The sequence below is a fragment of the Schistocerca serialis genome, chromosome 5 (assembly GCF_023864345.2).
Source record: "Schistocerca serialis cubense isolate TAMUIC-IGC-003099 chromosome 5, iqSchSeri2.2, whole genome shotgun sequence".
In the NCBI taxonomy this organism is placed as follows: Eukaryota; Metazoa; Arthropoda; class Insecta; order Orthoptera; family Acrididae; genus Schistocerca; species Schistocerca serialis.
Window position 1 is genome coordinate 325,605,453 of NC_064642.1, and position 13,454 is coordinate 325,618,906.

At 37.0% G+C, this 13,454-nt stretch overlaps 1 protein-coding gene across 1 annotated transcript in view; it reads left to right on the forward strand.

Annotated features, from left to right (window-relative positions):
• The window catches only part of LOC126480895 (glutamate receptor 1-like), a 1,132,174-nt gene extending 1,119,049 nt beyond the window's left edge, over positions 1-13,125 (forward strand). Inside the window, exons 18-19 of the mRNA XM_050104292.1 lie at positions 4,196-4,270; positions 10,749-13,125. Coding sequence (XP_049960249.1) covers positions 4,196-4,270; positions 10,749-10,823 — 150 coding nt within the window. The 3' untranslated portion in view covers positions 10,824-13,125. The remainder of the gene's footprint in view (positions 1-4,195; positions 4,271-10,748) is intronic.
• The last annotated feature ends 329 nt before the right edge of the window (positions 13,126-13,454 follow it).

The window sequence follows — 13,454 nt, forward strand, 5'->3', positions numbered from 1 at the left end:
GACATGACACACATCTAAGCCCGACGCAGGATTCGAATCTACGACCGTAGCGGTCGCGCGGTTCCAGACTGAAGTGCCTAGAACCGTTCCGCCACAGCGGCCGGCTCAAGGGAAGGGTTGTTTTCCTTGATGCCCTTTATGCCACCTCCCGAAGTATAGTGTCGCTACTGAGCCGCGATGTGTCTGAAATGCTGTTCTCAGCTACCCATAAGAAAACAGCGCTAGGTGTTGGGGTTCTGGTCCCGAGCGCAGCAGCATCGAAGGGAAGCATGTCCACAATGGGGCTGGTAAGAATTGTGGTGAAATTTGGTGTCAACGTGACATCCTTACCCACCACATGAGCTTCTGAGCAGGGGCCTTTTCTGTTTTTTTCCTTTTCATTTTTGCATGTGTCTACACCATGCTGTTTGGAGAGTGGCAGAGCCCGATGGTGACGTCACGGGACGCCACGCATTTGCACCATTATATAGGAAGGATGTAGGTACGTTTGAGTTAATTTTCAAACTCGTGCATCGTAATGGAAGACAATTACGGGGTTTCGTAAAAAGTCACCCTTTAATTACGCTGCAGAATGTATTTCAATTTTGTCCCATAGCTTTTGGCTGCACTGTTGAGCCTCTATTTACACTAGTGGCTATTAAAATTGCTACAACACGAAGATGACGTGCTACAGACGCGAAATATATCGGACAGGAAGAAGATGCTGTTATATGCAAATGATTAGCTTTTCACAGGATTCACGCAAGGTTGTCGCCGGTGACGACACCTACAACGTGCTGACATGAGGAAAGTTTCCAGCCGATTTCTCATACACAAACAGCAGTTGGCCGGCGTTGCCTGGTGAAACGTTGTTGTGATGCCTCGTGTAAGGAGGAGAAATGCGTACCATTACGTTCCCGACTTTGATAAAGGTCAGATTGTAGCCCATTGCGATTGCTTTTTATCGTATCGCGACATTGTTGCTCGCGTTGATCGAGATCTAATGACAGTTAGGAGAATATGGAATCGGTGGGTTCAGGAGGGTGATACGGAACGCCGTGCTCGATCCCAACGGTCTTGTACCACTAGCAGTCGAGATGACAGGCATCTTATCCGCATGGCTGTAACGCATCGTGCAACCACGTCTCGATCCCTGAGTCAACATATGGGGACGTTTGCAAGACAACAACCATCTGCACGAACAGATTCGACGACGTTTGCAGCAGCATAGACTATCAGCTCGGAGACCATGGCTGCAGTTACTCTTGACGCTGCATCACAGACAGGAGCGCCTGCGATGGTGTACTCAACGACGAACCTGGTTGCATGAATGGCAAAACGTCATTTTTTCGGATGACTCCAGGTTCTGTTTACAGCATTATGATGGTCGCATCCATGTTTATCGCGGTGAACGCACATTGGAAGAGTGTATTCGTCATCGCCATACTGGCGTATCACCCAGCGTGATGGTATGGGGTGCCATTGGTTACACGTCTCGGTCACTTCTTCTTCGCATTGACGGCACTTTGAACCGTGGACGTTACATTTCAGATGTGTTACGACCCGTGGCTCTACGCTTCATTCGATCCCTGCGAAACCCTACATTTCAGCAGGATAATGCACGACCGCATGTTGCAGGTCGTGTACGGGCCTTTCTGGATACAGAAAATGTTCGACTGCTGCTCTGTCCAGCACATTCTCCAGATCTCTCACCAACTGAAAACGTCTGGTCAATGGTGGCTCATCACAGTAGGCCAGCCACTACTCTTGATGAACTGGTGTTGAAGCTACATGGGCAGCTGTACATGCACACGTCATCCAAGCTCTGTTTGACTCAATGATCTGGCGTATCAAGGCCGTTATTATGGCCAGAGGTAGTTGTTCTGGGTAATGATTTCTCAGGATCTATGCACTCAAAATGGCGTGAAAATGGAATCGCATGTCAGTTCTAGCAATAATATATTTCTCCAGTGAATACCCGTTTATCATCTGCGTTCCTTCTTGGTGTAGCAATTTTAATGGCCAGTAGTGCATGATCACACCCTTTGCTTCTCTTCTCAGGCAACTATACTACTATGTTAGTATCTTTCTTTAGCATCTGAAGACAATTGTGTGGTTCTGGAGCTGAATAAATGCCAGATCAACAATATTGTCGGAATGAAATCGCAAGAATCTGTCATAAGTGTCTACTTTCGTCATATTCATATCTCATTAGATTAGTAGCCTGGAGAGGTTATAAGAAACTAATTACCTTTATAAGGTTTCTAGAATCGCAAAAACCATTGTGATTAACTCAAGGGAGTGCCGCTATATCGATACCTCGGCTCGATCTTTACTGAATTAGACTGGCAGACAAGGCTACAAATATCCTTACATGTTTGAAGATTTCATCAAATTTTCACCAGAAATCAAGCGTATGTAGTACTGCATGAAACACTCTATTGCTAACAATTAAAATGGTATCAAGTCGCTAACAATTTTGAAAGTTAACCTCAAGGAATAAACGGGTAACTATTATAAGTTGGCCATAAACTATTTTCCATCAAGAGACTCCCATAATATTTCACTGTAGAACCAGTAAGGTAACAATATCATGCGAAACAACCTGTTTCATGTTTCTAAATGTGTGATATTTATACCAGTGTTAATTGTTAATACAAGGCTAGCATGGTTTATATATAAATATTCAGTGTTCATTACATTTCTAGCAACATTATATTTATATTTACTTATATGGTTACAAAGTTCTTATTAAAATGATTAATCATTTCTGTATCTTTTCGGTATTTCATCATCAGAGCACACTTTGGCAATCCCGTGTATGTTTACACATATTTCTGAGGCTTTTATTATTCAGACATGTCGACCAGTGAGCGATCAGTGTTGAAATTATGTCGTAGTTAGTTGCAACTGTAACGATGTATATATTCTTAGAGCGTTTCCTGTGATTATACATAGCTATATACACTATTACAAAATGGAAATGATTATACGGGGCGTTCGTTTACTTTGAACTCCCAAAGACACAATAAAAATGTGTGAAGAAATTCCTGTTTAGACACCTGGGTAACATTGATCAGAATGACTGCCTCTTCAGTATTCTCACTCGTTACAGAGACATGTAGAAAAGTACGTCTTTCTTAAATGGTAGGCTGTATTTTTTATTCGGTAATCCGCTTCCTCTCCTCTAGCCCATTTCAGAAACGTATCATAAGCTACCATTCACATAAACAGAATGTTATTCAAAACATAGAACCAAACTATCTTTGACTCTCCTGTACTACAACACAGTGTAAGGTATCCTAGGTATCGTAAAATTGTCCACGTGTTGTAGTTGATAGTGAGCAAATGAAACACAAGGAAAAAGGATACCGATCATTTAGTCAACCACCTAAGCTAAAAGTTTGTTCCATTGTAACAGAATCGAGAACAGTGGCACTCCGTAGCTTCATCTGTGCTAATTCTACGACTGTTACACTGTATTGGATAGAAACTTCTCCTTACTTGATTCACCACAAAAAGTCGAGAAAACATCCGTCTGAAGGTGAGTTTTTGTCAGGATACCGATATCTGTGGAGCTCGTCTGCCTGAGGGAAATTACGCCTACCTTCAACAGCATTAAAAGAAATGATGATACAGTTTCTAATCAACAACTGGCTTTAATGTACACAGATTTTCGTTCAAAACTACTAAAATGCTGTACTCCATACACTAGTACTGAAAATATGAGAACATTATTGCAAGAACTGTTTTGTTAATGTACATTCTCCATAAATGAGTTGCATTTCTGCATTCTCTTCATTGGTGTCCATTGTAATCATACTAAACCTTCACTTGAAGATGGTTAACTCTATGACTGTTGTGCATTTTCGTTATGTTTCTATTTATTTATTGTCAGCTCCAGCAAGTGGACGAGTTACGCTACGGCAAACACTATAACAACGTCAACCATAGTGTTAGAGTATAGTGGGAGATAAAATTCGTGATAACAGCAGCAACGCCGCAACCCAGTGCGAACGTTACGGCAGATGCCTGCCTGACGCCATTGTAGCAGAATATAGACATGAATTTTACACAAACAAGTATTGTTCCCTAATTACGAATAAAACTCTCCAACAGATAAAGTATCCTTTCCCTATTAGACATAATTCGTTCAAAATAAGGCTTGTACGAGATGAAAGACCTAATTGTTGCAACAAAACTGATTCATTTACAGATTCCATTATCTGATGCCTTCAGGGTGAAAGCGAGACTAACTGTTGGAGGAGGAAGAGAATTTGATAATGGAAGAGTAAGTGAAGATAGCTCTCAGAGACATGATAAATCATTAGTTATAGTACTGCCAAGATTTTATATTGTTAACATCAATTTAGGATAGTTCCTATCCCCAATGATGTCTCTTGTTTTTGGTGTGCTGTTTGGTGTAAGAAGTGCTTAGCCGAATATAAAGTGTAAGTTTCTGTAAGAAGTTAAAAAAGTAGAACATATCATGACAGACACTGAAGAGCTGCTAATAAATATGTTGACCTGGCTTGAAAAACTAATGCTCAGTGAGAGCATAAATTCGTCATTTTTCCTTTAAGTTCTCTTTCTTATGGATCTTACGGTGTTCTAGCATTACGTTCCTCCAGTCTTAATGTTTATATAGAGACGCGTGATTCAGTTATTTGTATCTGCAACTCTAATAAAATTTGGGGGAAGCACTATGGACCACAGGAAGTAGCACTTTGGACAAGGATTCTCACTTGAAATGAGTCAGTTAATTATTTTTCACGATTTTGGTTAGCTTTAATTAATTTTTAGTGATTAATACGACAAATTTACAGTATCTGTATTAGTTCTAAAAACAGAAAAGTCTCTGTCTCGAGTGTTTTATTAATAATGAGGCCTTTAGCGCGGTAACCGCATCTTTGGATTCTCTGAAATTAATAACATAGCCGTTTATACGCGAACCTATCCAACCAGTCAATAGAGTAGCTAAACGAAAACCAAAGTTGTCTAATATAGACAAGGGAAAGCTAGGTATGGCTAGTGAAAATGTCTGAGTTTAGGCGTAAAACTAAAACATTAATAACGAGTAGAGTCTGCTTGAGTATGGGATTAGGAACCGCTAAAGAAATTAAAAAAAAAAAACATGATAATATTCGGTGCGAAGATAGGTTAGCGATCGGGACCATGTATCACAGTGGTAAACAAATACTGGTGTAGACAACGTATATGCTGAGGCGTGTGGGAGCGCTGCAGACTGACTTGAGAACGAAACTTACAGAAAGGCCGATTGGCAGCTCTTACGGTAAACAGAGGCTGAAATAAAGTAAAATGCCGAACAGACCAATTAAAAATAATAGGATGAAATAATAATATTCTTAAAATAACTAGTGATAACAGAGAAATGAACTATTACTGTGAACTGCCAACTATTAAAGTGAATTGAAATAGTCTAAATGAATAGGAAGTGGGGGTTGAGAGGGTAGCGGATAAGAGATGGTAACATTTGGAAGGTGGATTGGGGGAAAATGGTTAAAAAAGAAAGGGTTAAAATATTTGAGTTAATGGATAAATCGAACACAAAGCCACGATGTTAGGACACAACGGCATCAAAAGTAAGGAGCAGACCCAAGAATTACGAAGAAAGGAGAAACCTAGCTAAATTTTGGGAAAGCTGACGTCATGCAATGATAACCAGCTGCTTTTTAGTGATGAGATAAAAATCAAATCTTAAGTATTTCGACAGCTTGGGAAATTTGGCTATGTGGAACTCTTCCAATTTTTCCCCTTCAGGTACTACATGTAGGATCAGAGAATCGATAGTCGGTTCACAGTGGTCACTAGCAGTAAGACATTCAGCAAAAGAAGAGTTTTTCACAGCGTCGTTTTCAATGAGAAGGTAGCTTCTCAAGAAACCATGTTTTAACCTGGTGACCTGTTTGTCCAATCTATGCTAGCTCGAGGGCAATGAGTCAAGTGAGTCTACAGAATCCTGAGTTGGAAAGTAAATCCTTGACTAGTAGTTTACAGTGAATGGGTTGATACTGCATTCGATCGCAGGTAGGAAAGGAGATTTTAACAGCATTGCCTTTGAGGTTGGCGATTCCATAAGATTTGTCGCTGACAAAAGGTTCGGTGATGTAGATACACCTGGAAGGAGTCTCCGAGTACCAGCTATGCTTTTCATAGTCATTGACTTCAAATGAAATTTGTTATCTGCTAAATTGGGACTGTAATCACTGGATTGCGCGATGTACTTCAAGGTAATTAATTGGCGCTGTAAATAATTTGGACTTAAGACGACACTGAGTGTACGATCAATCACAGATCAGAGAAAACTATGTTTATGGTTAGTGGGATTTATGGTGGCATCGCTTGTTACGGAAGACGTTTACACGATGTGCCTCTCTGCCAACCTGCAGTTTAAATCAAGCAGAAGCAAGACTAACAAACAAATTTTCTGCGATACCTTCATGTTAGCTTTGTCAAAATGTAGGTAGTTTTCTTTCTTCTTAGAAATACTTGGGCCTGCTACTCACTTCTGCTGCCTTTGTGTCCTACCACTATGGATTCCTATTTGATTGTCCCATTAGCTGTTTTCCCCTCCCCTCTCTCCCTATGTTTACCGTCTCCAGAACTTTCCACTGTAACCCCCCCCCCCCCCCACACATACACACACTCCCACCACACTCTCTCTAGTCACTTAGTCTGCCATTTCGATTCATATTAATAGTTGGCAGTTCTTTGTAATACTTAGTTTTTGATGTTACCACTAATTCGCACCCTTTGAAATTTTTAAGAGAACTTTTATTTCTTCCCATTATGTTTGATTGGTCCTGTTCAGCATTTACTTTATTTCAATCCCTGTTTAGTATTATTGCCGCCACTCAGCGTTTGTACTAACTTTAGTTCCCACGCCAGTCTATTGTGTGCACAATCAATTCAGTATGGACGTTGTCTAGAGGAGTATTTATTTACCGCTGTGATACGTGGTTCCGATCTTTAACCCATATTTGCACAGCATATTACCATGGTTTGCTGAGTTCCTTTTTTGGCCCATAATCCTGCGCTCACGCAGATTTAAATTGTTCCCAACGTTGTAATTTTACAACTTTACTTACAGGTTTTTACTTGCCGTATCAGGCTTTGTCCATATTTGACTTTTTTTTTTTTTTTGCTGTGGCTTTCAAGTTTGACTAATACAGTCTACGTTGCCCAAGGCAAGTAAATCTTTTTACTTCTCACCTTTAGCTTAGCTATCCTATTGATAAACGCAAGACAGCTTCACGAATAAACCGTTACGTAACAACATTCTTACTGCGAGTTCCAGAGAATCTGGAGATGCGCTAACTGTGCCATATGTGTCATTATTAATAAAACATTTGCAACACAGACTATTTCCGTTTTTGGAACACTGAACCCCTGTTGCTGGTTCAGGCCAAAATAGAGTGGAGTAATGTTATTTGTTAGCATTAGAAATATACAGCACTTGTAACTTAATGAAGTTCATGTAGACTACAGATGCAGATGCACTGATTTTCTCCACCTCTTCATCAATACTGTGGAAATATTCTGGGTCATGTTTAGCAAATTATTATTTCTTATATAGAACATACTTTTTTCAGAAATGTTAGCATGTAGTTCCACAACAGTGACATCATCTAACGAAGATAATCAGTACTGAGGTTTTCTGAAATGACAGTTGGATCAGAAACACGAAAGTCCATTAAAATTTTGCTGTCGACTAAATAGACTTCACAACATTACTTCATTCATGACATTGTAACTTTTGTAGGTGTTATGGCAATGGTCAATAATTGTGGATGTTAACAACAATTACAAAGTAATTACTCATATTCAAACATACAGTGAAGTATAGGAAAATCAGTTAAGTTTAATTTACGAGTATAAAGATTGAGCACATTTCTACTCAGGAACGATGATCTTATTAAACTTCATTTGTGAATAGCAGGATGCTCGAGTCATGCATTCAAATCAAGCTACTTTTAGGGCTTTTACTTATTATCAATGAAAACAGCAATGGAGCTAAAAACATAACAAATATTTAAGCAAACAATTTATTACTCATTACACTCATCACATTATGTGTTCAACATATCTTGACAATTTTCACTTATATTGTTTCATAAGATTGTATGTTCATATTTCCCTTTCCCATCGATCCATTTATCTCACATCAGTACAGCTGTATCTGTTCTAACAAATAGTTCGAATTACACTCTACCACCTTCCTTTGCATAAAGTACCTGTGCAACTCATGCACTTGATTTATCAGATTGCTGACAGACGTACCTATCTACATTTTGCGAATTCCCATGTCTCCATAACTGTACATCTTAATTTTTCATCATAAATGGAAAAAAATGTCTGCGGTAAGGGATAATGAGACAATACAGACAACTACTGTCTCTAATCCTATTAATGGCCCATTACATGATCAGTTATAGTAATGGAATTGTAATTTTTTTATGTTATACAAGGATTTTTATGTTATTCTCTGTAAACCTGTTAAAGTAATAAACTGCCTAATGCAGAAAAATTCTAACCAGTTAGATGCTTGGAAAAAAGTATCTGTACAACTTAAGTAAAGCTACATTGTTCAGGAAATACTGAAATGCTGACATTAGGGATTCTATAACCACTAATGTTATTTTAGGAATTCAAGAGATAAAGTAAATCAATGCTACAATGAACATTCTTCTTGTTCATACAACCTAAGATATTGATTTGTAGTTTTGAATAGTAATTTGCAGATGAAAATAAATACTTAGGATTAGCAGAAAATATTAGATCTTTATTGGACTATATTACATATTATCAAAATATCAAGTATATGATATACTAATGTGGTACATGAGTGTACTATTTTACAAACAAAGTAGCTGTGTTTTTTAATGAGAAAGGAAAAGGACATAGAGGCAATTCTTACTCCTTTCAACGAACTCTTTATACCATATACTCATTTAATTTACATTTCATCATAAATTAGTACATTATCTGATTCCTTTACCACTTAGTAGTCAAAATGAATTACATAAATTCACAGGATGTAAATTTGGAGTCACTTAGCAACAGATACAGAATGTACCTGCGTTAGTAAACTTAAAAAACGTGCATGTGTTAGATGATGCATAATGTAAGGCATGAAGACAAAGAAACACCATGATTATATTCTCAAACACTGGAGGAGGATCCCATAAAATCAGACTTCCATGCTCTGAGTGAAACAACATAGACAGTTTAGAAGAAACCTCCAGTTACAGAAATGATAATTCTTGCAAAGTGTGGATGTTAATGATTTAATTTTTGCTTATTGTATCTCTTCATTTGTTTATATCAGTTGTTGATGAAAAGCATAAGGCAGAATGTCATGCCAGTAAGACTTAAGATATCACAGTTTTGGTCAGAATGTCCATATATATTCCCACAACATGCCTGTAGATACAAACATGTGATATGACAACATAACCTCAGTGAGGAAATAAGTGATCTGTGATGAAATGAAATTGTCTCTGGAAGAACCCTTAAGAAAAAAAGGAGGTTACATTCAACACCATGCATCTGTATGGGACAAAATATAAAACATGTTCAGTGTGTTAAATGAGCATGGAAGCAATGAACTCAAGCTTTATGGGTCATCATATTCCAGAAATTTGGCAGACTATGGTTTATGCTGCTTTATAACATAGTATGGCTCTGATGCATGCAGAAAGGTAACTGTAAATTGGAATGTTTTGATTACACTGATAAACCACCAAAATAGCGACCTTTCTTCTGTTTTCCGTTTTATTCCGTTATTTTTCTGTGAATTTAAACATTTTTTAAAATTAATAAGTATACAAGATGTAGCTCCTAAGAGCCATCAGGTGCATTTTCCCTGGTGTTTCAGATGGTATTTTCGGTTTTGTTTTGCAATGTTTGATTGGAGTCAGCCCAAACAAATATTAGCCATCAGATCTTTTGTACGATCAGTGTCAGTTGAGTGTGTTGGTTCGTTTCCCATTACAAACAAAATTATTTTTGAAGTGGAATTTAATGTACCCTTTCGACAGAGTTGTCCCAAAATTAGTCTTATCCGATATTCCTTTCATTGATGTGTGTTAAAAGGCACAGTGAAACATGAAGAAAAACTATTACTATAGCAGAGACAGCAATATCCAGGCCGACACTGACTGCTACCACCATGAAGCAGCGTTGCTCAGTCGCTGCTGTGGTGCCTACTATTCTTCATGTTTTACTGTCCATCTTAATACACATTGGTAAAGCAAATATTGTACATGACTAATATGGGACAGGCCCATCAAATAACATGAAAATTACGATTTTCAAATCATTTCGTATGTATCATGAAACAAACCGACGCTTTCTGTCGACAGTGGGCGTTGTATGTGAGACATGATCAACACGATTTGTTTGTGCTGATTCCTGCTACACGTCGCAAAAACTAAATTGCAAACGTCTTCCGAAACACCAGAGAAAATACGTCTCAGGACTCCTAGGTGACAAAACCACAGGAGGAACATACAGTTTCGTGACATTTGTTGTTCCCTGACAAATATATAATTGTCATGCAGCATCCTACTTTCTATTGACATATCTTAATGTTTTGTAAACTTCACAGTGCAGTAGGCTGATATGTAACAAACTTACTTTGATTGTAAGGCTATTGGACCTATATGATTAATACGCAATTTATTCTTATGCCATTTTATGGTATTCAGAATTACTTAATTTCACATGACGATCTCCTTTTTTTTCAGTATTACACACCAGCCAATCAGATAAACTACCTTGACGATGAAGAATATCATACCAACACACATACTCAAGTCTGATGATACTTGCTAAATCGAGTAGCAGATGATCATCTCTCATTGCCTCAACAAGCTCCATACAGTGTGGAACTGTGTTCGATTCAACAAACAAACTTCAGTGCACCTGAGGTACTTCAAGTACAAGCAATGTACAATGGGAATTAGTTTTCCACAGTTTTTAAAATAAAATTTAGTGTTTTTGATTGCTTGTTAACTATATTGTGCCCTTTTTGTGGGTACATAGTGGAATGTTCTCAAGATAGTGATTTATGGTGCAAAATTAATACTTTGTGATTCTGGCAGCATCTAATAGTAATTTATGAGCTGCCACAATATGGATCTCTATGAAAATGGGAAGAAAACTGCACAAACGTACTACTGAAATCATATGGTGCCAGAGTGCTCACAAGCAACAAAGCAATAAATTTCATTTCGTTTATCATATTCCCACTGTGACTTCTTTTGATAATATACAAGTATCATAGTGTATTAATTTGCTAAAAAAATCAGTGTTACCAATGTTAGTGTTTTTGTCTGCATTAACATACTGTAAATCTCTGCCAGTGACTTAATAAAAATAAGCATATCTTTTAATTCTTGGAGGATTGATATAGTAAGTGAAGTTTAATATTATTATGAAACTCTGTATGTTATTTTATTGTTGTCGTTGTTACACTTAACTTTTTATTGATAGTCGAATTCATAAAATGCATTTCCAAAAAAATTATATATGTGGTCAGTGTTACTTATCTCCATACTTCATATCTTATAAATAATATCTACATTATGGATAGGACTGACAGTGATATATAGCTCACAAAACTAAACAAGTATTGGAAAGTCTATGTTAATGAAATAACTGTAATAATGTTTTCCAACTGAATCTGAACACTGGCTGTAGTCTTTCCTCTCTTGAGATGTAGCACAAAAATTGTGTGAGTCCTTCTTCCTCAGAGGAATGTGGTGCTGTGCTAACATATACATGAGTTTTCGTGTAGATGAGTAAAACTTCGTTTGAAGTGTGCTCCTCTAGTAAGTACATCTATGATTTTAATTGCAATGCAATGTTCTTTGAAGTTTGTTAGTCTGTTTATAGGTTGAAACTAGCTGTCTTGGATAATGAAGAACATGTAAATCAGGTACTAGAAAAATGTAGAATTAATTTGGTTTCCAGCAACAAAATTCTTCAGCATTGGTTTACTTAGGAATTTTTATTGACTGGGAAGAAGATCCAGCCCTGAACTTCTCTTTCTTACTGAACTGTTGTGCAGGAGTACACTGACAGCCTTTAACAAATGACGCTCTTACACTTACACAGTTGACTTGTATGTCAGACAAAGTATTGAACAGCAGCTTCAAACAAGGAATTGACTTTTAGAGGTCAGTAAATGATTTCATAGATTATTTTGAAACAGAAATTATAGGTACACAGAAGCAAAAATTGTGATTCAACAGAATGATCCAAAAATAATTGAGAAATTTGTACTAGTGTCTTCTTAACATACTTTATAAAAATAATTCATGTGTAAATAATATTGTCCTTTAATACAAGGAGGATATTAACATTAACTTGCAAGGCCTCACTCAACACTGACTTTGGAGTTTGAATTAACGTAATGGTGGAGTCTTTAACGTATATTTTGACATTAAGATAAAATGATTCTCCTGAAAAGCTAAGTAACCATTAAACTCATCATTGTGTGTTCAAAACCACTTTATCCCTGTTTCCTTGTGCCTAATTATGTTGTTGTTTGCTTTTAATCATGCAATTATTTCTAAGGAAAACAGTAAACAATAAAATGAAGAGTTCTTATTTCTAGTAATTACTTCATATTTAAGTCTCTAAGATTCTTTAGTCTTTCTAGGTACCACTATTTTATTAACTTAAGATTTGTGTGCTTTGCTATCATTTGCAAAACATAGATTACCAGTGTTTATTTAACTGTTGTAATCTCCAAATCATCTTAAAGCAGCTTTCTGAAAAACATATAGGCCAAATCGTCACACTGTCATATGAAGAGAAAATTTTACTTTTGTGCTGTTCGAAAACTGAGGTACATAATCTAACTCTCAACTGGTAAGACTTGATATAAGAATGGAAGTTCATTAGTGTCTGAGGTCATGATTCCTTAAAAGAATAATTTTTAACACTTTTGATGTATATTGTAACTTCTGACTGTGTCTCAAACAAGGATTTTTGCATGTTCAACGTTATTTTGTACTAAATGTGACTAGATGTAAGCAAACTATCGATGTCAAATTGCAATTTAAGGAATTGACTGCAATTGATACGAAATTTATAATTGTTGTATGTCAATCAACTGAGGTGCATGCTATATTATGACCTTATATATATTTACAGTACTCCAGATAATAAAGAGATTATGGTTATTGAATAAAACTGTATGTTGTCATTATTCACTACAGCATGAGATAATATGTGTATATGCTGTTAATAGGACATCTATCATATGTCATAAGTTTTATAGTACTTGACAGAATTCTATATTTTCTGTTACCCACCCTGATATATTCTTTGCTCTCAGGAAACTTGTCAGTGATAGGGGAAAGTTTCATCACTGCACTGCATAAATATAACTTGGTGGTATTTGTGCAGACTAAAGCATTTGAAAAAATGTTTACCTTTTCCTG